The sequence below is a fragment of the Homarus americanus genome, unplaced genomic scaffold (assembly GCF_018991925.1).
Source record: "Homarus americanus isolate GMGI-L3 unplaced genomic scaffold, GMGI_Hamer_2.0 scaffold33468, whole genome shotgun sequence".
Taxonomy (NCBI): domain Eukaryota; kingdom Metazoa; phylum Arthropoda; class Malacostraca; order Decapoda; family Nephropidae; genus Homarus; species Homarus americanus.
The window spans coordinates 4,373,847-4,401,352 of record NW_024714177.1 but is presented as its reverse complement, the minus strand read 5'-3'; the positions used below and the strand labels follow the sequence as shown (position 1 = coordinate 4,401,352).

The following is a 27,506-nucleotide window of genomic DNA, read 5'->3' as shown; positions in this document are numbered from 1 at the left end:
CAAAAGATTACTGCCGAGTCTGTGAGAAATGGCAAACAAAAGATTTAATGTCTGTGAATTCAAGAAACAGAAGACTACCTCCAAGTCCGTGAGAATAAGACGCGGGAGGTTTGTTTGAGTTCGCGGAAATATAATTTTGGCGTAATAATTGAGCCAATAAATCCCCGCCAATTTTTCTCCTCTGGCGTATGGGACACATTAATTATTTTGGGTAGTGGTATAAGGCTCCATTTTCCGGGATGCTTCACGCCCTCCACACTACACTCGTCACCATTTCCTGTGTCGTATTTTTGATCGTTTACCCGCGATCATGGTGCAACAATTATGAGCGCTTGAGTGACGATAAATTTAAATAACTATGACAAATCTAATAAATATGATATTATATAGAATATCTAACGATGTATTAGATAATTATTAAACTGCTGTTAGTAATTAGTAATCATTAACAGATTTGCGTGTGTGTGTGTGTGTGGGGAGGGAGGGGGTAGGTGGAACAGTTAATTACAGTATTGGCGTATTATGGCCCACTATCCCGGCATTTATCTTGCTTTCCCATTCCATCTCTTCCATTACCATATATTTGTTGTGTATTGATCTTTCTTTTCCATCCATCCATCCATCATATTCACCTGTTCCATTATTCAACTTCCACAACGCTCTTTTGTCTATGCTGTGGCTTAGGTCTCTCTTGTCCTCAGTGTACCGTTGGTGTCTGGAGGGTGCCGTTTCTGTTGATGCTGTTGTTGCCGTTTCTGATCATGCTACTGTTGCTGGTGCCATTGCTGTTAATGTTGTTCCTGTATTTTGTGCTTCTATTGCCGTTAGTAGCCGTTAGTGCTTCTGTTGTTGGTGCCGTTGTTCCATGCTTCGAGCTTCTGTTGGTGTTCCTCTTGCTCTGGCTACTGTATTACTGTTACTTTCGTCGTTCATCCTGGGTTAAAAACTCGTAAAACTGGGGAAAACACTTTAGGTAACCTTTTTTTTCCCAGTAATCTCCACCGACTCCTTCGGGATCTTGGTATTATGTGTGGGACGTTTTCCTAGATGTGTGTGCGTGCCTCCCTACCTCCCTCCCTGCTTGCCTCCCTCCCTCCCTCCCTCCCTGCTTGCCTCCCTACCTCCCTCCCTGCTTGCCTACCTCCCTCCCTGCTTGCTTGCTTCCCTCACTCCCTCCCTGCTAGCCTTGACCTCTCGCCAGCGTTTAATACACGAAAAGCTGCGATTCATGATTCACCGTCACGATTTTAGGTAATAAATGTGTGACGCTTCCCCCCCTCCTGCCTCTAGCTGACACCTACACCTTCCCTCCTTTAGCTGACACCTACACCTTCCCCCTTTAGCTGACACCTACACCTCCCCCTTTGTTGACACCTACACCTCCCCCTTTGCTGAGACCTACACACCTCCTTTAGCTGATACCTCACCACGCCAGCTGCCCACATGTCCAGCCGACACCTCACTCCTTGCTGACACCTGCCCTTAGCTCCACCTCCCCTTAGCTCTGCGTTCCCCCTTAAGCCACACACGTTCCCCTTACCTAACACCCCACCCCTTAGCCTCCTTTCTCTGTCTATCTGTTACATCTCTCCCCCTCAGTTACCTCCACCCCTTCCATCCTCCAGTTACTTCCCTCCCTCTTCCTCCAGTTACTTCCCTCCCTCTTCCTCCAGTTACCTCCCCACCCCTTCCATCCTCCAGTTACTTCCCTCCCTCTTCCTCCAGTTACTTCCCTCCCTCTTCCTCCAGTTACTTCCCTCCCTCTTCCTCCAGTTACCTCCCCACCCCTTCCATCCTCCAGTTACTTCCCTCCCTCTTCCTCCAGTTACTTCCCTCCCTCTTCTCAGTTTCCTCCCACCCTTCCATCCTCCAGTTCTTCCTCCTCTTCCTGAAATTAACTTTGCAACAGAAACGTGTTATTGGGAGGTGGGAGTGAGGCTGAGAATGTGTGTGGAGGTGAACATAGGTAATGGGAAGGGAGGTGGAGAGAGTGGTCAGAATGTGGGAGGAGAGAGAGGCTGTGGAGATTGAGAAGGGAGAGGGAGTAGTCTGACAAGGTAAGGGGGGTCTGAATAGGAGGTAGGGAATGGGGGCAATTGGGGGGTGGTGAGGTAAGAGGTATAACTATACTATTTTGCCCTGAATATAATGAGAAAGTTTTGGTGTGAGAGAGAGAGAGAGAGAGAGAGAGACGGTCCAGGAAAGTGTTTTGTTGGACGTGAGAGGCAGAGAACGCTAGAGGTACAGGGAGGTGGTAAGGTAGAGAGAAGGTAACAGGGGTACCGGCTATATATTCTGATGTTATTTACCTGAACACGTAATAGATTGTTGTTAATCAAGACTCGGGTATTATTGACGCACCTCAAACTGTATTATTATGGTACCGTAAGTTATGGTGAGGGGCGCTCATTTCCATACCCAACCCACCCCCACACCCACCTTAACCCACCCACCCACCTTCATTACTACCGAGGTCAAGGTCACGTGAAGGGTGTAGTAGTGGTTAGGGTGAGACAAGGTTATAACACACACACCTTCTTTAGTTAAATTATCACGGTAAATATTGTTTAATTTCGGTTAATGTATATATATACGCTTACATGATGAGCTCACACTCAAGGATGACTTAACACTTGAGACCGTGACACTGAGGAGTGAGTGACTCGTCAAGTGGTCTTCCTCCACCAGATTGATTTGTCTCTTTAAGGTCGTGTGAGTGAGTGAGTGAGGCGGGGTATCGACTCAGACTGATCAAGACAAGAGTAAGACTGAGCCAGACACACACACACACACACACACACACACACACACACCAGAGTTTAAGTGAAAGTATACAAATAAACAGGTTATTATTGGTGGCGTCAGTCCTCGAGGTGACTCCTGGTGACACCGGGTTTGTTTCTTCAGTAATATATAGCTGTACAGCTCCTCCCGCTACCCCACCTGCTCGGCGTCTACAGATTCTCGTCCCTCAGAGGCGTCCTGTACCATCCTTCCTCCACCTGGAAGCTTCCTGTACTTGGGTAGGGCTTCCTTGTTGCTTCGGAGCCCTCGCTAGTCCAAGTTGTCCTTCCATCATTAACTCCTCCTCCCTGGCAAGGTTTCGCCCCCTGCAGGTTAAACCCCTCCCCCCCACTACCCACAAGGTGGTTGAACCTCCTGTCTGCCCATTTCAAGGCTCAGTCTCCCCCCCCTCCCCAAAGGTTGAATTCCTCTTCATCCTCCACGTCACAACCAAGGCGGCAAGGCCTCAAACTTAATTGTGACGGGCCTGTCAATCGCCCCCTCTCCTCTATCCCTCCCTCTCCCTTTATCCCCCCTCCCCCCTTCCTTTCTTTAGTACCAAAGGGACCCACCGCCGCCATACCTAATTATACAAAGGTTTAAAAAAAATCTGGTCCTGCCGCCGCTGATCATTACAGGCTACGTAACCATCATCTACCGGGATAAGAAGGGACGTCCCGCTTCTTCCGAGGCCTTTCCCGAACCTACTGCAAATCACCTGGTTGGGTTCGAAACCCCAAAGGCAGGCCGGAGGGGGGGGTGGAGGAGCCGTAGCAATTTGTTAACCTTGGTGGTTGGTCTGGGTGGCCGTCTAGCTCTTTACAGATCAAATGTCACAGCTTGGTGTTGGTGTAGTGTGTTGACATTTTATACAGGGGGTTTGATCCCCAGTGTGTGTTAGGAGGTGTAGGTGTCTTGTAGGGTAGGTGTGTGTAGTATGTGTCTGAGAATACTAAACATGTTGATCTTAAGTTGAAGACAATAGTTAAGTCGTGAGTGTATGCGTTTGTATTGTCCACTGTATCCTGGTATGTGTTACTGCGTACGAGCCCCGAGAATTTAGATTGGTTAGTGCGGGTACTTGTGGTCGGGTGTTGTGTAGCGACGGTTAGTATGTGTGTGTGTGTAGAGTACAATAAACACCGTGGCTGAATGATCGTCACCGTGTAGTGGCTATCCATGTCAAGGGTGCAGCTGGCTGGTGATAGTGGGAAGAGATTCGAAACCGAGCGTGTACAGTATATCTGGCTTTGCTATGTCGGAATGTGACACAAAACCAACATAACCACCTCGAACATAACCAAACATGACGTACCGTTTGTCTCCTTTCGTCCTCAGGAAAGCCTAAGTGTCGCAATCATATGAAGGTGTTTGCCAGCGTGTCCCAGAAGTGTTGTGACGTCATATAAACAGACATGCCGCTGACGTCATACAGGCTTGGTCCTGGTGGGTTATACTTGGCTCCTCCTTAGGCCGATGACGTCATATACACAGACGTGATCCAGACGGTGCTGTGCTGTAGTGTCTGCCGTGGATGGTGAGGCAGGCAGGTAGGTAGGTAAGGTAAACAAAGGCGTTCCCAAGGGTGGGTATCTCTCCCCATTACCACCCCATGGGAGGCGTCGTCGACCTTCGCCTCGTGTTATTCCCTGGCCCGCGCGTGTATCTGACGGCTCACATGAGTCTCTGTCTCTCTTCTCCGGACGCGATGAGAAACGTGTGTGTCTTTGTCTGCCCATTTACGGTTACATTGAGCCCGTGGTTATAGGGCCTTGTTCCTCGCATCCAACTGTTATTAAGCCTCGTTTTTAAGTTCTTTGTGTGTGTGTGTGTGTGTGTGTGTGTAACGTGTTATTGGAGGCAGGTGTTGGGTGTGTAGGTGTGACGTCCTTGTGTTTAGTGTGGTGTTGAAGGGTGTGTGTGTGTAGGTAGGGTGTGTGTGTAGGTAGGGTGTGGGTGTCGCGTGAAAATGTGTTCAGTCCGTCTGTGGTTGTGAAGCTGCAGGTAACATAGCGGTCGTGTGTGTGCGTGTGTGTGTGTGTGTGTGTGTGTGTATTTGGGTAATTATGCGTGTGTTGGGTCTCGTGCTTGTGTGTTTATCGGTCGATGTATAGTAGAACTTGCATAAAGACAGTAGCGTGTGTGTGTGTGTGTGTATACATCTTTGTGTGGATAGGTCTATTTGTGTGTACATCAGTAGGTACACACAGAGGTTTAGATGGCGGCGCTCAAGTGTGTATTTATGTGTGTGTGTGATCACTCAGCACTACATGAAAGAATTATCACAACAGAAAGTAAAACGCCAGATTCCCACCATTGTGACGCGCTGTGTGGCTTCTCGGGTTTTTGTCATCGTCTGCCTGAGTGTGTTGGAGTGATGTGCTTTTTCACCACCGTGGCGCCGCACTCTTTGCTTGTTGCTCTTCACTTGCTGGTGCTTGTTGTTGACAGGGGGAACTCTTTGAAGAAAATCCTGATCAATATGTTTGTGTTTTAAGCTACGGTAGAGGTCACAGCTAAGCATTAATCCACCAGTAGTTTTATGTTTTCACCACCGTGGCGCTGTGAGTCATGGGAGTTGGTTGGTCACACGTCGTCACACACTTGTTGTCTCATTGTTAAGGCTTGTACGTCTTGTAGATAAACAATTACACAGGTAGATTAAAGCCGCCATCACCTCGCTGTTATCTGGGGGGGGGTGTATGTAGAACTTATAATTGTTGATAACACTTGTATACACCTAGGCCTACTGACCCTCAACTCGTAGGCCTATACCAGAACCCTCATCGTTGTTTGTAAATATTGGAATGTGATTGTTTAGCGTACATGAGTTTAATAAGGAGCGATTATATTACTAACAACCATGAGTAAATATGCCAATAATATGCCTAGTTAATGGTAAGCGTTCTTATGGTACAGTAATATAAATCCTGTGTAATATTTCCCACTGTATTTCTGTATTAATAACAGTGTATAATGTTATGTATCCCAATGTGTATGTATAATGTTTCCACTCGTCTTTTAGTCATGGTAACACGAGTAATCTTCTATGACTTTTTGTTTACCTTTTGTCACACCTGTATCAGTAATTAATGGCCAAGGGTGTATACTTTAGGTACTGTGAGACGATGCCTCCTGTTGAAGCTGTCGTTGGGTTTGAGCGAGTGAGTGAGAGAGAGAGAGAGAGGGGGGAGGGAGGGAGAGAGAGGGGTTGCGGGTCATAAACAAGGTGGCCCTGACATCTCGTGGCTTCAAGCTCGGTGTGTGTGTGTTGACTGAGGCAGGTTGAGGATGGGTAGCAGTGTACACGGGGTGGATGGTGGTGATGAATGAGGTGGGCGGTGAGGGAGTCATTGGTGGGTGGGTGGGTGTGCTTCATAGATAAAGTAACAACAGTATGAGAGAGAGAGAGAGAGAGAGAGAGAGAGAATCTGGCACAGTAATGTCACATGTTTGTAATACAATCTTGTAGCGAGGAGGAATTGAGAGGGGAGGGGGTGACAGTGGTGTTGTAGGGGGGAAGGATGGGAGGGGGCAGGGAGAGATGGAGGGGGGGCAGGGAGGGGTTTAGTGGGTGTGTAGTTGCAGTGTTGGTGACAGTGATGTAGGAGGGAGGGAGAGACAGCTGTAGTGATGTGGTCGTACTGGTGGTAATAGTGGTCGTAGGCTACTTGAGTGTGTGTAGGACTTTAAAGTGACATAGCCAATAGGAGTTTCAGGTTGCTAGGCTACAGTCCTCTACAGGAGTTTCAGGTTGCGAGGCTACACTCCTACAATGAGAATGATAAATGGTAATAATAATAATAGCACTTAGTCTTATAATTAACTCTTACTTACGTTTTAGTTATATACTGTATGTAATTATCCAATCATCTTGCATCAGTAAATGAAAGGAAGTGTTTGAATGGTCAATGAATCTCAATCCTCGACACGTCATTGGAGTTGGATTGGAGCGTTTTCTGCATGACGTCATTGAACACCTCTTCCTCCCTCTCTCCACTCCCTAGTCTGACGTCATCATGTAGGCACCAACATAAGAAAATAAGGAGTCAGTAATAGGCTGGTTGGTCTGTGCATGGCAGCTCCTGTCGAGAGTTACTACCACTCACACACAGAGAGTTACCAAGGTATGAGAACACAACAACAGTGTAGGGGGGGGGGGCAGGAACAACAAACATGGCGTCATACAAGGGAGAGGGCACCAGGTGTGTACTCTTGATTATACGTCGCTACAAACTGCCCACTGACAGGCTGACCATCGTTCTGTCTGCTGTTGTTTACTGTGTCTGCTGTTGCGTGCTGTGTCTGCTGTGCGGTGGTGTCAAAATATGACAAAGGTTCTTTGATATGACTCTCTCTCTCTATCTCTCTCTCTCTTGCCGTGTGTTCTGGAATCTAGCTCCGTGTCGTTCCAGTGTTCCGTGCCACTAAATATACCTTAACTGCTTGTTCTCCGTGTTCCTTGCTGTATCATGTGTTCCGTGCCCTGGTTTTGCCTAGCCCCAGCCCTCACAGCTCCGGTACGCTCCTAAGTCAACATTTTTTACTCCCGTCTGACATTTTATTGTGACAAACGTCTTCTGGCTACTGGCTGGTGCGCCCCTGCCTGTGTCTGCTGGCCGTATCCTGTTAGCTATCTGTTGGTCCACTTTTCTGTTGTCTGCTTGCTGGTTTCCTGTTTGTTGTCTTCGTGTTTTTTTTTTCGTCTGCTGCCTGCTAGTACCCACCACACACACACCCACACCCACCCACCCACACCCACCACCCACCACACACCACACCCACACACACACCCACACCACCCACCCACCACACCCACCCACCCACCCACCCACCCACCCACCCACCCACCCACCACCACACCCACAGACACCACACACCCACCCACACACACCACACCACACACACCCACACAGACCACACACACCCACACACCGGACCACACACACCACACACACACCGACCCACACACCCACCCCACACACCCACCCACCCACCCACCCACACACCACCCACCCACCCACCCACCACCCACCCACCCACGCAGTAGGATAATGCTTCATGTTTTATATATTTTTATTTTTGGTCGTTTTTTTTGTCACCTCCCCCACCCCCCTCACTCACCCTCCCTATCTCCTCCATTTTCACGCTCTACCTCCTCCTCCCTCACTGCCGTCGCCTTCTCTTCTTCCTCTGCTATCTTCTCTTAACTTCACGCTTCTCCTCCTCCTCCTCCTCCCGGCTCTATCTTCACTTTACCCTCAACCGTCCTCAATTTTTTTTCTCCTCCATCTTCACGTTCCACTTTCTCACCTCCCCCACCTCCTTCACGGTGTACCTCTCAACCTCAATCTCTCTCCACTCCTCCCACCACCCTCTCCACTCCTCCACCCACCTCTCTTCCCTGCCCTCCACAAAGCCAACTCTGCATCCCGCTGTATATAATGTTATTGTCAGTAAGTTGTGTCCGATCTTTCGTTGTGGTGTGGGTAATGTGGAAGGGGAGTGGTGTGGATAGAGAGACGGTATGTGGACGTCGTTGGGTGGAGGAGAGGCATGGTGTGGGGTGGAGGCGAGGTGTAGTGGATCGTCTCGTGCGTAATTGTTACCACGGATGAGTGTACTTTGTGGGGGCCCCCGGTTGGTGGGTCATTAGTGTGTGCGTCCACCCGTTCACACCCGGTATGTAGATGTTCTCTTACAGACACACTCTCTCTCTCACACACACACACACACACACACACACACACACACATACACACACACACACATACTAACCTTCTATATGTCTTACGAAAGCCTTAGAATTCACGTCCACCTGTTGCTCACCTAATTAGTACTACACCTCATTGATTAAAACGTGAGGTAGACTTTACAGTGTCTCCTGGGTGCTGGATACAACTGAATCTCTTGTAAACTGTAAACAAACATTTTTCACCCTTTTTTATTTTGGTTTCCGTCGATCCTCAAGTCCTTCTGTTGTTTTGTTCACGTTGATGTCCTCAGGTAAACAGCAGGGGTGTTGTTTGCAGACATTGGTGAACACAAACTGATTAATATATTTTACCTGGTTTATTATCAGCCATATTTGGTGAGTTATGTTTCTAATTGTCTGTTAAGGGTACGAGTATATGGTGAGACTGCATGATAAGAGCGTATGATGAAGTTACCATGATGCTACTGAAGAGAGTGAGAGAGAGGGGGAGGGGGAGAGGGGATAATTGATAGGATGATAAGAGGAATAGAGGGATAAAGATGATAATGACATAAGTAGAGAGACGAGGGTGTAATGGGAGCACGATAGTATAATGTTAGTGTATGATAGTCGGACACGAGGGTATAATTAGGGAGGGAGGGGGAGATGGTGACCTTGGAGGGGGGGTGGGTGGGAGAGGGGTGTTGTTGATGACGGTGATCACTATTACGGAGGCACCTGGTGGCTGGTTATTAATTACACCCCGCTAATAACAGGGTGGTCGGTCTCTGGGTCACACCGTTTATTGATGCCCCCTCCTCCCCCCCCCCTCGCTCGCAGGTGTTGTTCCCTCGCCTGCTGATTGGTTACTGGTGTGGCTTCTGGCTCATCCACGCCCGCTGATTGGTTATGGATGGTTTGTACCTCCACCTGATTGGTTATTGATGACCTTTACTTCACTCTAATTAGTTATTGGGTAGATTCTTCCTCTTCTTTGATCAATGATTAGTGAGTGTTGGTTCCCTTGCGTAATGATTGGTCTATTTTGAAAGGGTGTATGGGCTTATTTTAGTCCAGTATAAGTTAACAGTACAGCCACGAACTAAGGTCCATTTATACGCCTGACACAAGGTTGCTAAAACGAGTCTCATTTGGGTACGATATAGATTCGATCCGGATTGTCCCAGGTTTAGTTGATGGGTGTGTACACAGTCAGAAAAGAAGAGCGTTGTTTTTGGATGAGCACAGCATGTCTGTTTTAATTCACGCATCAACAAATCTCACCACACCCAATGAGCGAATGAATGAAAAATAACAAATGAGCTTAAACGCGAAACCCAAGTCGAGGCCGTTGACTCAGCCCACCCAGGAAATCGGACACGGCCTTCGTAACCCCAGTCGAGTTCTGGCAGCTCCGCCAACCGACCCAAGCTGAGGTATTCTGGTTGCAGATGACCTTTTAATCTCTCTATACTACACCACAGCGGATGTATTTCTCTCTTTTCTCCTTCTCTTGATTTTCTCTTGTTGTTTTTGAGGGGAAAGGAACAGAGTCTTGATGGAGTTTTAAGTCGTAAATGGTGTTGAGGATGGCGGGAAGAGTACGCTCGCTTTTTTGCTTATTTTTCTACGCTATTCCTCAAGCCAGATTGTTTTTTTTCTCTTCTCCCTCTCTTTTGTTTGCTGCTGTTTGTTTTTATTGGTGAGTGCTGCTCTTGGGTGCCCGGGAAGGAGACTGTGTGGGTTACGAGGTGATGTTCTAAGACTTGGATAGTTACAGGTGAAGAATAGGGTAGTAAGTAGTTAAGGTGCTCTCTCTCTCTCTCTCTCTCTCTCTCTCTCTCTCTCAGATGGGATGAGTGAGGATCTCCTTTCACTTTTTCGAGAGGTCGTGTTTAAAAGAAAGTCCTCCTCCCTCGGCCGACAGATCTCATAATGACTGGGATTTGATTTCCTACCCAAGTTGAGAGTGTTCGTGTATGTGTGCACCGAACATGTGCGTGGGTGAGTGTATGTACGCGTGCGCTCAGAACGTACGTGTGTGTGTGTGTTTACCCACGTTTATGAAGCGTAACTGGTCAAATTGTGTTCATCTGGTCCAAGGTGACGTGGTGGAGTAAGGGAGGTGGGTGGGGGAGGGTGTATAGGAAATGATTAACAGTAGTTGGCTGCTTCACCTTAACGAGGGACATTAGTGAGGCTGTTAGTCACCACCCATGTTGTTAGGGGTCACCGAGTCTCTGCCAGTTTTGTTTTATATTTCTAAGGCCACTTCACTAACCGAGCCTGAATAAGCATCATATAGGGTATGTTTATATGAAGGGTCCCTAATGTGTTAAATATGTTGTGTATTTATATGTAGGGTCTGTAACGAGTGTTGTTTACATGACGTGTTTCCAGCCCTTGTTTTTAGGGAACCTTCATATCAAGCCCTGAGTCAACAAAGAGGAGGAGGCCCTTACAATGCACCCTCGTGGAATCCCCCTGAGCCCAACCTGTACCTGGAGCCTGGTTCAGGGATTTTATCTCCATCGTCTTGCAACACTTCCTTATAGGTATGGGGGGATGTCTGATCTCCCGAGCTGTGACTACTCGCTGGCCGCATGCTAACGTCGACTTTGTCTCGTAAAGAAAATGGACTCCTCCCTGTCTGCTGGTCATGTTTATAGCTGCGCCCCGAAAGCCACCTGACGCTGATGTTAACCCAATCCAGTCCTCAGCTGCACACACCTTAAACCCGTGGGCCAATAAAAACCTCTGATCCTATCGCATGCGACTTTGTAATTGGCTGATTAAGGTGCAGTCGATGGAAGGGGCAAATTAAATGATTCGCTTTCGAGCCACGCCGTAAAATACGACATCGTGTGTGAGGGAGGGAGGAGGGGAATGGTGGAGGAGGAGGGGAATGGTGGAGGAGGAGTGGTTTGTGGCATCTGTTCTGATTAGGATCGTCTGAGAGGTCATCATGACTTCAAGGAGTAGGTGACGTCGGAGATGTTGATATGCAGCGTTGGTGACATCATAATCATCTAATGAAGTCAGGGAGGTCTTAGACTGATAAGGTGTGGCTGGCGTGTGCCGTTATAAACTAAGATGATGTATGTGGCGGTGTGCTACCAAAGGTTCGTGTTCAAATTTATCTCCATAAGTGAAATGTTGACCACACTCTACCCAGCTCACGTAGGCCACGGTCACAAGGCCACACAATTACATAGACTGAAGCGTAAATCTGTGTATCTCTCTATTATTATTATTTAATCCCCAACCAGAGAGAAGGATTAACGAGCGAATGTCTCAAGAATTTGTACCCTGGGCTTCCTGTTTGTACCAGAATAAACAAGTTCTCGGACCCTGTCTTGCCTGCAGGAAGCACACCCACTTTAAGTGTTTGAGGGGGTGTTGTGTACCGTGTTGGGCGTTGCTTTTATGGCACTGGCGATTAGGGTTGTAATGGTATTGGAAATGATGATGGCTTGTGTTAGGTCAATGAGGATGGTGTCTGGTGGTTAATGTTGGAGGGGATTTGTCTTGTCCTGATGGTGGTAATGGTGAGTTTACATTAATGATAGTGAAGGAAGTGGCTCGTTAATAATGGTGATACTGACGTGTTCTCTGGGTTGCCAAATCTTTTATGTCTTGTTAGTGATGGTGGTGCTGGTAGTAGTAGTAGTGGTGGTGCAGGATGATGGTGATAATGTACCACCACTCAGAAAACCCTCACATTCCTGATGGGGTGAGTCACTTGCAGTATTTGGTCAACAGTTTGTATACCTGCTGTTGTTAGTGGTGATTATGCAACTTATTCACAATCATGGAATCTTTAACATAGCGCTAAGTCAATTAACGGAGCACATGAAGATTAGCACCTAGCTTATATCACCTCGAAGATTAATTACCCTAATCTGAGGTAAGGTAACAATCTCTCCCCCCCCACACCCGTCTAGGGAGCTTTAGAGTGTTTAATCAACGTGTGAAATGAGCTTTAGGGGGGGGCGGGGATCTAATTATCAGGTGATCCCGAATAACAAACGAGACTAACATACTAAGTCAACAAGAGGTCAGCCACTGTCCACAAGCTCAGTGTGTCCTTGCCTCCAGGAGTCTTGAGATTACCTCCTCCGTCACCCTGAATATCCCTAACCAAACAAAGCCAGTGGAGGTTCGCAGTTATAAGGCAACATCGGCATATCCTTGGGGGAGGTGGCGGGTCGAAACAAAATGGTGTGTAGCAGGTGGGGCGCGGTGTGCTGGTGGTGGTCTTCAAGGCAAGTCGTCTGACCGGTGGGAGCTCTGCCCAAGTTGATCTTTATCTAGCGGTTTTGTGCCGTGCTTGGCTACTACAGCTCTGAACTACTCACACCCCCCCCAGCTTGGCAGCCAGAAGGCTGAAAATATACAGTTACATATTTGGGGAATGGGTTACGAATTACAAATAATATACAAGTGACATAAGTGACACAAATAAGACATATAGTAACTTAGATGGGGATCAGCTCAAAATACAGTTCATTTCAACATAGTGACAGTGTAGGGAGCAGTGTTTACTGGGAGTGAATACACTGATTTATTACATGTTATTGATAATTTTTACAATGGTTGGGACTGGGCTGTTCTTATTGCGTCTTCCGTCTAGTGGATACATCTCCCTTTCCCTCGTTTTCAGTGGTATGTTTACATTGTGTCCGCGGGCGGTAGGGTCTTGGTATACAGTGCAAGGTTTTCCTGGGACTGTGCAATCCGACACGTTAATTTCACGTAATTACAAGGAAACTAAAATATGTTGGAGGGATTTTGTAGGGGAATTAACATAACATATGCCTTGGAATAGATTTTAAGTGATACTCTTTTTAGGCTACTGCAGTTAGCCGAGTCCGGGAAGAGTACGAGCCTAAGTGTGTTTTTTTTTTATCGTACAAAACTATATATCTTCGTAGGTTCAGAGTGTCAACTAGTACTGGGGAGAGGAGGAGTTGTGATTGGTAGTTGACTGGCCGTTTAGACTTCAGTGAGATGACTAGTGCATATGAAAGATTCTAATAGAGGAAGTGGATGTAGTTAACTCTGTGTTCCCGCCGAGTCATTTTGGAGCAGGAAAAAAGTGTTCTGAAGGCAAATACATTTTTTTAATTACTTTTTATACACGTACCTGCAAATATAAATTGTTTAAGGTGATTTTTTTTGTATATTTGGTTTCTCTAATATTTACAACTTTGAATTAATGAGCTTGTGTGTGTGTGTACCCTACAGCAAGCTCTGGCCAGCCATTGTTGATGACCGCACCAGCTCACGGCCCGCGCCACACATCACATGTTATATCAATTTACATCTGAGGGAATCCTGGCACCCTGTCCCTGCCACCACCTCCCTGTCGTTGCACCCCACCTCCCTCGTCCCTGCCAACACCTCCCTGTCGTTGCGTCCCCTTGTCCCTGCCATCTCCCTGCCACCTCTCCATTGCTTTTTTATCGTTTTCGCTGACGGCCAAGAGTGGTAACTGGTTATTTTATGTGATATTTATGCCCCAGAGGATCATATACTTAGTAAAATAAACAATAATAAACGAATAGACTACTGATTTTAGCTGTGTGTGTGTGTGTGTTGTAGAGATATTTAAGATATGTTAACTTGGCTCTGTGAGTGTGGGGAAACTGTGGTATTGGTGTGTGGTTAAGAGATTGTGGTAGAGAGACTGTGGTAGTGGTGTGTGGTGGAGAAACTGGGGTATTGGTGTGTGGTAGGAAGATTGTGGTAGTGGTAAACTGTGGTAGTGGTGTGTGGTAGAGATTGCAGTAGTGGTGTGTGGTAGAGAGATTGTGGTAGTGGTGTGTGGAAGAGAAACTGGTAGTGGTGGTGGAGAAACTGTGGTAGTGGTGGTGGAGGGTGGGCGGTACCTGTTGATGTTGCAGAGGTTGTGGTCGAGGCTTGGTGGGGGGTATGACTCGGGCAGCGGGCAGGGCCACTGACCCGTATCTCCCCCCTCCCCCTACCCTACCTTCCCTCCCCTCACACAAACACACACCTGGCCACCCTGTTTGTTATGGTCGGCCCCTGTAGCACAAAATTGGTGTTGGCAGTGCATCAAGTTGGTTGTAGTACTGACGTGACATTTTCCAGTTAATGCGTTATTTGTTTGGAAAAGTTTGTGTTTTGTAATTACTGTTATCTTTTAACACAATGATAACCGTAAATTACATACATGGGTTTAATTTAAATGGCTGGGGCAGTGTGAGGCGTCGTACAAGGATAGAATGTGTTGCGTAGGTGACACCGCCCATTCCTCCTAGATAGTAGAAGATAGCTCATTGGATAGGCTAATGGGTGAACAGTTCATAGTTTTTTCTTATAGTACGGGTAGTGTAAAAGGCAGGGATGGGTTATGAAGAATGGCTTCGTGAAGTGTGAATAGAGACTACCGAATATGGGTGGATATACAGGTACCTATTATATTTTATACTCATGCTTGTTGTGACTGGGATAAACCTGTGTGTTAACTGGTGTGTGTTTTGTTCTTGCAGGACCCAACGCAAAATATGGATCTCGAACTTTTCGAGGCCCTGCTGGCCAACATGCAGAACCTTCCCCAGGGTGCCTACGACGAAGTAGATGACGACGACGACGACGATTACGAGGACGACGACGACGATGATGATGACGACGACTACGATTACGGTGGTCATGAACACAACATCCACACCATGGCCAACCCCTACGGCGGTGGTGGAGAGGGAGCGGGCGGCATGGCGGGTGGAGAGATGGGGGGTGTGTCCCTCCCCACTATGCAGACAATGAGCATCCTCCAGGGACTCCTGAACATGAATCCTGCTGCCCTTCCTGGAGGCGTCCCAGACATGGGAGGTGGCATGAGTGGGCCCATGAGCTCGGGCATGCCAGGCATGGGGGCCCCCATGGATGGTGGGGCTGGGAGTTTTCTCTCAAATATGCCATCCTTCTTACCTGCCATGAACCCAGAAATGGCAGGCACTCTTGCTGGCGCCTTTGCTGGTGGCATGAACGCCCTTATGGACGGTTTTGCTGGAGGCAATGGTGGAGGTGGAGCCACTGTTCAGGAGTATGATGATGACGAACTTCTCTCTGATGAAGAAGACGAAGATGATGATGAGGATGAAGAGATGGATGAGAGAAGTGGACTAGGGAGTGTGGCCGTTGCCACTGCAGGTGTGGCCGCTGTGGGTGCTGTGGGAGGGCTCATGGCTTCTGGGATGCTAGGCTCTTCACACCCGTCTGTCGGACACCCAGTACACAGTCCTCATCCTGGCCACATGCAGCATCGTGGCCACAGCCCTCTACCAGGACATCATCAACATCCTGGAAATGCATTGCTCCCTGCACATGGTTCTCACCCAGGACATCCACCTCCTTTAGGCTTTGTGCATGGTTATAACTCGGCAGATATGTTAAGTCAGCCTACCTCCCATCCACATATGTCACCGAGTATAGCAGGGCCCATACCATCAATGCACCACACAAACATGGCCCCGAGCATCAGTGGAGGATCTGTGAGAAGTGTAGACCCCTTAGCAGGGGTCTCCATGGGCTTGGCAGGCATGGCAGCAGGAGCAGGCATCTTGGCGCCTGTTGTTAGTAATCTTCTCTCCTCCTCTGTTGGGAGGTCTTTACCCAAGCTGGATAATTCTGACGCCTCCAGTGTAACTCTTGTTGGTGACGATTCCTTGAACACCTCCACCAAAACCCTTCCACCCCCAGACCATCCAGCAGACCCTAATTCTGTAGCTGCAGCTGCAGCAGCACTAGAAAAGTTGCATATCTCACCTCCCGAAAAAGATGTTTCCAAGCCTATTGCCAAGCTTGGTCCTGCAACCACCCCTAAGAAAGATGCTCCAAAGGAAAAGAATGAGGAAAACGATAGTGAAGGTGAAGAGGAGGATGAAGATGAATCTGAACCTACAGAAGAGGCAGCGAAGCCCACTAGAGTATCCGCACCCAAGGACGACTTGGAAGATGACAAGGCCAGTGTAGGGGCTGACTCTGTCCCAGGGTCTGAAGAAGCTGGCGATGGCAAGTCAGATACAGAAAGTGTCAGGAAGAAGACGCCATCGCCTGTCCTTGTTGACAAGTTGGGCAGACTCAGTCCCACTGGAAGTGACTCTTCACCTGTATTAGAGTCCGCAAGCTGTGCTTCTATCACTGACTTGGCAAGTGCGACGGAATCGATGCGAGACTCTGATACAGACAATCACTCAGATGCTCACAACGTTACAGCCAACTTGTCAGACCTAGACAATGACATCCATGAGACGCAGCCAAAAGTGCGTGCCCCTCCACAGTATGCAGTCGGAGCTCTCCCTGTTGTTATTGAGAAACCAACGTTTGGCTGGCAGTCAATGGTTGGCTTAGACACGGCAAAAGATGCACTTAAGAACCTCTTCTTGAGTGAGGCTTTCCCAGAAGTGTATGAGGGCACTCTAGGTACCTGTAAGGGTGTGCTACTATTTGGACCATCTGGATCAGGAAAGACTTGCCTTGCACGAGCACTTGCCAAGGAAGCAAATGATGCAGTTTTGATTGGCATATCGACAGGATACCTGGCGCAACAGCCTCCCCTTGAAGCCCCTAAAATAGTGCGGTTTTTGTTTGATCATGCCCGCATGCAAGGATCTGCAGTCATATTGTTTGACGAAGTTGATGCCCTGTGTTATGATAGGTCAAGCGAGACGGCACTTCGAGCAAAAGCTGAATTACTGGCCCAAATTAGAGGTGAGAGAAACTTTTATTTATTATTATTATAATAGTTATTTTTCCTACTGATTGTGTATATAATATATATACTGTATATATAAGTTAAGATACTGTACTTGAGCAAACTAACAATTGGCCATCTTCTCACCTCCAGGTATGACGACTCTCAACCCGCCGTACCCGCCTCACATTGACACAACTACCTTCAACAGTGGTATCATGGTCTTGGGCACCACTAACCAGCCATGGCTCCTAGAAGATGAACTTAGGAGGATCTTCACATACAATATTCACGTCAAACTTCCGGGGGAGAAGGCGCGAGAGGAACTCTTGAGAATGTTCCTGCAGGCACTGCCACATAATATTAATGATGATCAGTTCAAGTGCTTAGTAGCGAAGAGTGAAGGGTAAGTACATGGTCACTTATAAACCATCTACACCTCTTGTTAAAAACACAAATAAAACTTGGGATTTTCAGTTTTTCAATGAGTAATAAATTTAAGCCAATATTTTTATCAGGGTAAAAATATGAAACAACCTGAAAAACTTGATCATAACCCCCACTGTTCTCGCCTGCAGGTACTCAGCGGCTGACATCAACAATGTGGTCAGACAGGTGGCACACATGCCTCCAAGTGAACCAAACAAGTACATTCAAAACACGCCTCGGGCTGTTACCTATGTAAGTGAAAATGATTAATATTCATTTATTACACTACTCTACCTTGTGTTTATTTTTATATTTCCAAGATATTACTTTAGTATCAAAAATATGTACAGGTAAGGAAAATAAAATGCAATATTTTTTTAATTATTTTTTTCATCTGTTGTCATTGTCAGTATAGTATAGTAAGACTTCACTTTATTGGTCTAATTCAGACTTAAATTTGGTAATGTAATCTGAAGTTTGGGTAAATCCACAAATATTTTTCAACCCTTTATGATACAGTATAAATTAGCATTACACAGTCCTGCCAACAGTTGCCATAGTTGACCCCAAGATGCTGTTTGGTTGTAATAATCATAATACATAGAGCAAAATTATTTCACTGAGCTGTTCTCTCCAAAAGTCCCTCATGGTCAGGACAACCAAGTGATGTAACTACTGTAGTGTTATCCAGTGGTGTGAGTCTCCCATTATTGTTACAGTATACTGTATTTGGTGAAACAATATCACTTTCAAGGCATCTGTATTGTTAATTTTTTTGCTTCTGGTAGCCAAGAGTTTTATCAGCTTTATACTTCATAAAAGATTTGGTGACCTCAACTTCTCCCTTAAAGAGAATCATTGAAACATTACGTTAAATCTTTCATACATTTCTGTACTTTACTGTCAACCACATGACGCCTTTGAACATGAGTCATTGTCACTGTGTTCCAACCACATACTCCTGTACTGTACTAAACAAACTGAGCAAAAGGGTGGTGTATTAAAACATACCATGAACTGAGTTGGCAGTCCTTCTGAAATGTAAATCAAATACTGTACTGTAAATCACAAGAGAGATTGTCACAACCTAATTATTCATGTGTGAAGGACACTCATGTGTGCAGTATCAAGTGTTCACCTCTAAATTATATCCGTTCATACATATAGTTGTACCATTATTTACTTTTATCATTACAAATCAACTATGAAAAGTTAAATCTTTAATGAAAAACTTAAAAGTGCATAAATTATACAAGAAAGAAATGTTTCCTGAAATCATAATTAAGTTTGGTAAAATCATGTTCAAGTACTTGAGGCTCCTGTGATGTGAAGTGTTAATTTATGTGTACTGTACTGTACTTCACAAGACTCTTATTAACATTGCATCTCTTTAATTCACAGGATGACCTCGCCACTGTGATGACTGACTACAGATGTAAATTTACAGAGGATGTGTCTGTCAAATACCAGAGTTACATCAAGGCCGCCACCCACAGATCGGGTAGGTGTCATACTACATGTAGTTGGTCCTGATGTTTAGAAAAAAAAGTTAGTGGTAATGTGACAAAGGGTTAGTTAGGGTTGTAAAAAAATGGACAAAAAGTATACTAGTAATATATTTTTCTTAGTGCAGTACTTGGAGATAGATGTTAGAATGTAGCATTAGATGTTTTTATTATAAGGAATTACATGTACTCATAAATACTGTAGTTCATTTCCATAAATTTTTCATCTTTCTTGTACATTACTATTTTATGACTCCTATTTTAACTATGGCCTTTATTTTCTCCTACAGAAGGGAGGCGGGAAGATGCTAAGAGTGAGGAGAAGGGTAAGCCTAAGGGCGTCAAGAGGTTCGGCCAGAGGATCGCCAAGTCCATTGCTGCCGCGCTCGTTGCTGTGATAGATTAAACTGTGTCTAGATTATAGTGAAAAGACAGACCCTGGCAGTGGGTACAGTCCAAGGCTGCACCTCTCGAGTTCTGTCAGCACGAGCCATGGTCACTGCAAGTCGCAGGGATGTTGTAATTAGCTTTGTACAGTCTGTCTGTGATGAACCATTTTTTTTATAATTCGACCTGCATTGGCCATGATCCGGGCTGAGTACGATAGTGACCCGAAGAGCCTTCGTCAAGTGAAATGACGAGGCACTTCATGCGTTGTTGGCTTTTTTAGAGCAAAGTTTCGCAGTCGTGCCCCAGTCAGGGTCGGAAGAACTTAGTCACTCGAGTCATTTCCTGATCCCCACCATCTACAAGCAAACTCCGCCTGCCCACCCGCCTATCCCTGCCCCTCCGTCGATATCCCTCCCGCCCACCACACACCCACAACTCTGCGGGCAGCAGCCTACAACGAAGCCCACAGCCCAGGATTCCTGAAAGCCCAGCAGCCTACGGTTTGCAAGTGTAAATAAAATTTAATGAGAGAATATTTAAAGCCAAGTGATAATGGCCTTCAGAGAAAGAGTGATGTGTCTCCTTGTGTCTTTGTGCTGTTGTGAAGTGCTGAGAATAATCCTCTTGAGTGCTACCTAAGTGCTGAATATGTTAATGGTGACTATTATTCCTACCTGCACAAGTGCCTTTATTTGTTATATGTGATCTAAAACATGTGACTGTGTTCTGACATCCACTCACTGAGTCTGCTGATGAGTGCTGAAGTGCTGTGCTTAGGAATGTTCCATTTAGTGCTGAGGGTTATGATGTGCAAGAGAGTGCTACTGAGGCTGCCGGGTAGATGTATACCATTGGGGATCAACTACTTTACAGCATCATAAAGGTGTGGGAATTTTAAGATGCCTGGTCTATGTTGTACAAATCTTCTTCAATAGATAATCATTCATTTCGCCTAAGTCACGTGATCTCAAAAGTGCGTAAGCGTTTACTTCCCATTTTATAACGTAGATAAAATGTGTGTTTTTAGTGATTTACAGTGATAAACATACAATAAGTTTCTTATTATTATTATTATTATTATTATTATTATTATTATAATTATCATTATTATAATTATTATTGTTATTGCAGTTGACATGGAAACTAAAAAAGACATAGAAAAATTATTACCAGAGTCAGAATCATAGATGGAGTGACTAAAGGTGACACCTAAAAAAGACTTATATGCTATTCTGGCAAGTATTTCATAATGGGCATATGCTCCTAGTGATTTGCTGAATAGAGACACTGTTGAGGAAGCCGTAGTAAGAAGCTGTGGGTAAGGGTACATCACTGTGGCATTGTTCTGACCTGCTCTTTTGTGCTTGGGGTAAATTTGCAAATGGCCTTTTAGTAATTGTTAGTTGTGGCAGGGTTTTATTTTTAATATACCTTGAAAATGTGTAATATTCTGTAAATGGATCTTTTAAAAATATTGTACATTAGCTCTGTTATTCTGTTACTTTCTCAGTCCGTCCGCTGGATAATTGGCATTATGTGTATATGGCAATTTTTTTGTACAAGATCTCAAGGAAGGCTAAATCCCAAGACAAAGGAGTCGTGTCCAGTTAAAGACTAGCCTTCAAGTCTGTGTGAGTGCTGCCGCTGGTTACACTTATTGCTGCCTTGTGGTAAGTGGTCACGGTGGGCAGTATGTCACTTGTATGACTCAAATTGAATTTTTAAGAAAAGTGGCAGTGCTGGTACACCCCGTGAGTACTTACCCTGGCACAAACGGTCCCCATAGCTGTATAGTTCTTGTAATGTTGGTGTCTGACTGCAGTGATGATGGTACAGGGCGGTGCTTATCCTCGGCTGGGGTGGTGGAATTCAGCTTCTTGCTTTAATTTGTATTGTTGGTTCTAGATGTGATTTTTATGATTTTTTGGTTGGTTACGGTAGATATCTAATGATTTTATTTTTATTTTTTTTATTTGTTTACTCCTGCTGTTCGGCCTGATTTTAAGGGATCCTTCGGACTTTTGAATGAACAAGTCCCTGTGGAATTCCTTCACTTTTGGCCATTGGGTGAGCACCTAACCTGCTTATACACTAAATTCAGCTGCCCCTGTTTCGCTTATTTAGAAATATGGATGGCGAGCATTCCCCTCCCCTGTTCCTTCCCTGGACCAAGGCTCTGGTTGGCTCCTCACTGATCACGTCTCGATAAAATTATAAAATCCTCTTGCTCCTTCAGTCTTCTTTATTAATAGAAATATGTTGCCACTTTTAAACCTTAGTAAGTTGTATTTAATGTTCTTGAGTTCCTGCTTTTATGTTTTGTCCCAGGAGGATGTGGCTGTAGGAGCCCCAGGCTGAAGGTCATGATAGATGGCCGAGCTGTACCTCGGATCATATGCTAGCCTACAGAGTATCTGCACCCCATACTTCCAAGTGCACCGCCGTTTACATGTGTGAAAAGTTTACTTTTAATTTAAATATTGCATTTATAGAGCCTCTGTTTTAGCCCGTAGCATTTGTTCATGCTTAGCTGTTAAGGATGTATAACAGACTGTGAAACAGTCTTGTGTGTGAAGTTAAACTATGGTGTCGCCACAGATCTTTCTGGGCCGTATGGGTAGTGTTCCTCCCGGCCTCCCAGCGATCCCCCGTAGTTATAAATGACTACCCTCCGCTCGCCCAGACAATCCGAGAGTGTTGTTGTTATAGTGTAGGAGCGTCCTCCCTCTGCTGGGTGTTGTCCAGCTACTCTGGGGGGCTTGTCTCTAGCGCACACGTGGACGTCGCCTCGGCGTCTCTGTCAAGTGATTATTGTGGTCATGATGTGATTGTGGTTTGTACCGTAGAAAGAGTATATTTGATCAGAGATGGCAATAGAATTTGTTATAAAACATGACGCGCACAAACTTTACCAAGATTTTTATTTACAACCACAAATACTACTGCTACCCCCCACTGTTGGCCTGTATGTGAGCTGGTGATGACTGCTGGCCGTCTGCACGTCCTATATGGCTTGACCAACGGTGCTGCCAGTGCAATAAGCGGTCTTTCAAGACACATGATGCTAGCAGCTTTGCAATGTTAATTTACCACACCCCATCTCCATAGAATGTAAGGAATACTGTGAACTAATGTATTATGGTGTTGATGATGTGTGTGTTTGTATCGTTTAGTTATATGCCTGTTTTTCATCACTGTCCAGAATTCTGAAACACGGTTGAGGGGGTTTAATAGCTCAAACAGTCCAGGGACTTTTCCTAACAAAGTATACTAATGAGATATATTTGTAGAGTGAAGGACTATCTCGCATGTCCCAAGCAGCCACTCTCGATCACCCAATTTATGTTTAAGAATTCTGGTGTGTGCTTCTGCTTTATACTTACCCGCCAAAGGTTGCTTTTTTTATTCCAGTCCAACGTGTTGAGGTCAGTCAGTCTTTACCCACCCCGAGCCCGTCTTTCCCAGTAGCAGTTAGGTAGATCTATTTTTGCCTTGGCTTGTGATGCACAGTGTGGAGAGGAGGAGGAGGGCCTGGAAGAGATTTTCCACTGCGTGACAAAGTCTTTTAAGGCTCAAACTCGCATGTGTTCAGTTTACCAGCTAAGGCCTTCATGCCTCTCTTAAGTTTCAGGATCATATCCAAAAGATCGTCTTCCCAGCACTCGCGTGTGTACACCCGAGTGGCTTGTGGCAGTACGAAGAATAAAAGTTAGATATCTCAATAGGAAAAGTTGAGACTTGTCTTGGCATCAATATATACCTCGAAGTTCTTAACAACGGTGTTTCGTACTGAATTAACAAACCTCTAAGTGAGTCGACAGATTTGTATGGAAAGATGCAGGAAGAGGCGAGATACCACAACTTCCTGTAATCGATTTCTGAGATTAGTGTCAGCATCCGGGGCACAAGAGCACGGGATAATGACACTCAGAGCAACGACAGTGAGATTGGAACGTTAAATTTGACCACATTCAGTATAAAACAGTTTAGTACCGTCACTTAGTTGTATGGGGGGCCTACGGAAACTAATTGATTGAACAAGATAACGTAGTTTACCATAGATGTCTGTCAGGTGTGTGAAGAGCGGTAAAGAAACTTACCGAGAGAGCAAGGTAAAGGGTTAATCTGACAACTCGACCTCAAGGGTACATCCGGCAGCTGACGTACGACAAGTTCCCCTGCGGGCGTCCCCGAGGCCCTGGCTGCCCACCTCGGGTCAGGAAGGTCAAACAGCGATGAGGAAGCTCACTAGTCGCCTCCCTGTTTTCTCGTAATTTTTATTGCCAAATTCTTGTAACTTTTGCCGATAAAATTCAATTAGATACATCCACTTCATTTGGTAGTTATATACGCTGACCGCTCCAAGCCAATTCTTGTAATTTGAGGCCTGGCTGGCACGTGTTCATTAATCGTGAAGTAGCAGGGGAAATTTATTACTTTTTTCTTCTCAAAGACATCTGTGCTACAAATAGTTAAAAAAGACAATTGGTGAGTGGGAAAAGGCAATCAGCCTTGCGCTTTTCAGTACACACCTGTGTAGGCGTAGCTACCAAGTGTCATATTTCTCGGAGAACTGCAAGCTTATGTAAAAGTAGTAGTCGCCGTGTACATAACCCGAATTAAGTGCATTAAATAAGCTTTAAATTTGTAATATATAAGCCAATAAGTGTGTGCGAGTGACGGAGTAAAAATTATTGTTGTTAAGAATAAGTGGTCACCGTATTTGCCCAGCGCGAGGGTCGTAGCTGCGTCAGACTGCGACCGAGTGAAATGGCGGGAGGGTCTTGCCACCCGTCTTCCGTATTTTCACAGTTCATAGTTCATTTTTCTAGCCATGTAGACGCCCGTTTTCTTTCTTAAAATGTCATATATTTCATTCTTTCGCTCTTTTATGATTAATTCTGCTGCTCAGAGGAATATATTGATGAAGTTCAAACGTTTGCCAAGACTATTTAGCATATTTGAATATTGAGTTCTTAACTATATATATATATATATATATATATATATATATATATATATATATATATATATATATATATATATATATATATAATTTTTTTTCCTCAAAAACACAGCTGGACATTTTACGTATGGTTTCTCTGCCACAGAAACGTAAGAACCTTGTAATCTCTCTTACACCTGCATGTCAAGCGAGAAACATCGAGTCATCCCCTCCCACTCCCGTCCTGGCTGTAGACAGCTGCAGGAGCCCTCCGTCCCTCCGCCCGTACCCTGCTAACCATCTGGCCTCACAGAGCTGCTTCTGTGGTGCAAGCAGGTTCCGGGGGATTGCCAAGTGGAATTAGATCTTATCTAGCTAGGATGTGGTGCCTTTGGCTAGATGCTGGTCAAGTTTTTATGTGAATATACAGTATATGTCCTAGAGTTTATATAAATTTATTGGTTACATTCTATTTTTTGGCGTGTAGAAATATAAGTCAGAAGGATTAGTATATTAAACTGATCACAGCGTTAGATGTACCAGTCAAGGAAGACAAAAAAGAGTCCCCAGAGGCTGTATCCCTCACTGACCATCGCTGGTGTTTTTACAAGCCAAGAGAATAAACAAAACAAGACCTTCACCTAACTGCTTCCGAATATACTCCACACGACACGTTCATGCAGCGTTTTGTTGAGTTAATGTTTTGAGGCCGAGGATCCCACGGCTAGGTCTTCTTTCTCTCTCCGTCGTGCCTTCCATACGACTTACAATGTGATAAAGATGTGTGAGAGGCAGGTTGGTATGAATTATATCTTTTTTGTTTTGTAATTTGAGCCTAGAGTCAAGCCACCTGTATTTTTTATTGCCCCCCTCCCCCCTTACTAAGGCGAAGACCCTGAGTATAAGTGAAGTTAAGGTTTGTTTTACTTCTCTCGCGCTATACTGAGGCAGGGACATATGATGCAATAGACTGATGCCGCTTCAGTGAGTTTTATCTTGATATTGCTTCTATTTATCTTATTTCTCACTCTATCTAATCTTCTTTTCTTTCTGTATACACCCAGTTACCTTTTTTATTTCTCTCATTCTCTCACTTCTTGTTTCCGGAGGCAGATGTGGATTTTAGCTACCTATTTTAATGTTAACTTTCCCCCAAGAAGTTCCAACACGTCTTCCAAGAAGCTATAAACTCCAGAACCTATTTTAGCTTTGGTTTTAATGGTAACGAGTCTTCCGCTTATTGTTTTTGAGGGAAGATGGGAGGATTTGAACCCATCCATCTCCCTTATTGACACACTCGAGTCTTCCAACGATGTAATAGTATAAGTGATTAAGACAAGAATCTACTTAATTTTTCACGTTATTCAAGTGATGAAATTTGTCTACCTTATATTTTGTGGGAGCTTAATTTCATGTTTTAATATTCATACGCTTGCTTCTATCACTGAGGGACGACTTTCATAAAATACTACAGCTATTTTTTATATAATGTGTATATGTGTGTAATTCCTTCTCACCACGGGAAGGAAGCAAGTAATGGTCCACATCCGCCTATTTCTACTACACAATATTTTTTCTGGCTCACTTTGAATATATTCATTTTATGCCTATTATTGATGCAATACATTCCGATATTATGCCTTTCTTTATATGGTTTATGAGTCTCGGTGCTTTTTTTTATATATATACATACATTATTATGCAGGCCAAGCATTATCATGTTTTATTTTTCCCGTTTGTTTACATAAATCCCTGTTGTATTGTACCAAGAGCCTGAGTTGCTTGTCTCTATCTCTATCTCTCTATCTCTCTCTCTCCTGCTTGGGTTATGTCAAATGATTCCAATCTGAACCAAGTTTATTTTATATTCCAAGATGAAACGGCAAGAAAAAGGGTTTCCCAAAAATATAAATCAGTAGTAAAAAATATTGAAAGGTATTGTTAAAAAAAAGTTCAATCCGCTCCGCCTTACCTGTGTGATAATACTGATGTATTTATTAGACCCTGAAAGTGTAATTTGCTCTGAACATGCCCTGTTCAGTCTTTCATCTGGACGTGTTCTCTCTCCCCTTGAACACGCCCAGTTTACTCTGAACGTGTCCCTAGTTTCCTCTAAGAGCGTCAAAGATCCCCTCTAAACTCGTCCACCTCTTCTGACATGTTTACCCAAAGCGCAGTCATTGTTGTTGTACATTTGTGAATTATTAGATAGATATTTTATTGTTTTCTTGATATTCGGAGGCTATAAAATTGGTCATCAAGAATCCCTATTCAAGATAATTGGCTGCCATTATTGTGTTTGTTTTTGAGTGATATTGTGTGTGAATAAATTGTTGTGCAGAGCAGCATCTGGTGTTACTTCCGCTCGTGCGCATGTTCAGAGCAGATTGCGTCTTTTGTTTTTAGGTGGGGTCTGAAATACGCAACAGAAACTCTACGCCAATCCAATGTAGGATCAGCTGGTTTAATAAACGTTATTTTATTATTGCCATATACTGACTTTTATATCCCTCTCCCCGATGTACCTAGCCCGTACCTGGTGTACCGAGCCTGTATTTATGCCCTGGGGAAGGTAAGATGATGCCCAGGATGGAAATGGATAAATACTTCTTACAATAGAGACGTAATGTGATTATTACTATGAAAATATAACTGGCAAAAGTTATTTTACATAGCAACCAAATCAAATTAACCAAACCGAAAGAACAAGAACCTGAATTCAGAAAATATTGGAGCAAAATATTTCAAATAAGTCACGAAGAAAACCTGAATTTCTGTATGAACACCGAGCGACGAGTATCTAATCAAATGACATACACAACCCACATCTGGCAACCGAGACCCAATATACAGGTAGACATAAACACTTGACGATCTATTCTCACTGATCAAACCAGTCACCGCAGACGACACACACAGAGCAATAAACTCATACTCCAGCATCTACCAAACACCATGATACACCAGCTCAGAAACATTTTTAATGCATCTCTCGCCTCTCGCTACTTCCCAAGGAAATTCAAAACAGCGAGCATCAGA

The 27,506-nt window shown here is 44.9% G+C and overlaps 1 protein-coding gene across 1 annotated transcript in view; it reads left to right on the top strand.

Annotated features, from left to right (window-relative positions):
* The window catches only part of LOC121877316 (fidgetin-like), a 42,681-nt gene extending 15,723 nt beyond the window's left edge, over positions 1-26,958 (top strand). The window contains exons 2-6 of the mRNA XM_042383005.1: positions 14,995-17,215; positions 17,352-17,604; positions 17,777-17,879; positions 19,029-19,128; positions 19,423-26,958. Coding sequence (XP_042238939.1) covers positions 14,995-17,215; positions 17,352-17,604; positions 17,777-17,879; positions 19,029-19,128; positions 19,423-19,538 — 2,793 coding nt within the window. The 3' untranslated portion in view covers positions 19,539-26,958. The remainder of the gene's footprint in view (positions 1-14,994; positions 17,216-17,351; positions 17,605-17,776; positions 17,880-19,028; positions 19,129-19,422) is intronic.
* The last annotated feature ends 548 nt before the right edge of the window (positions 26,959-27,506 follow it).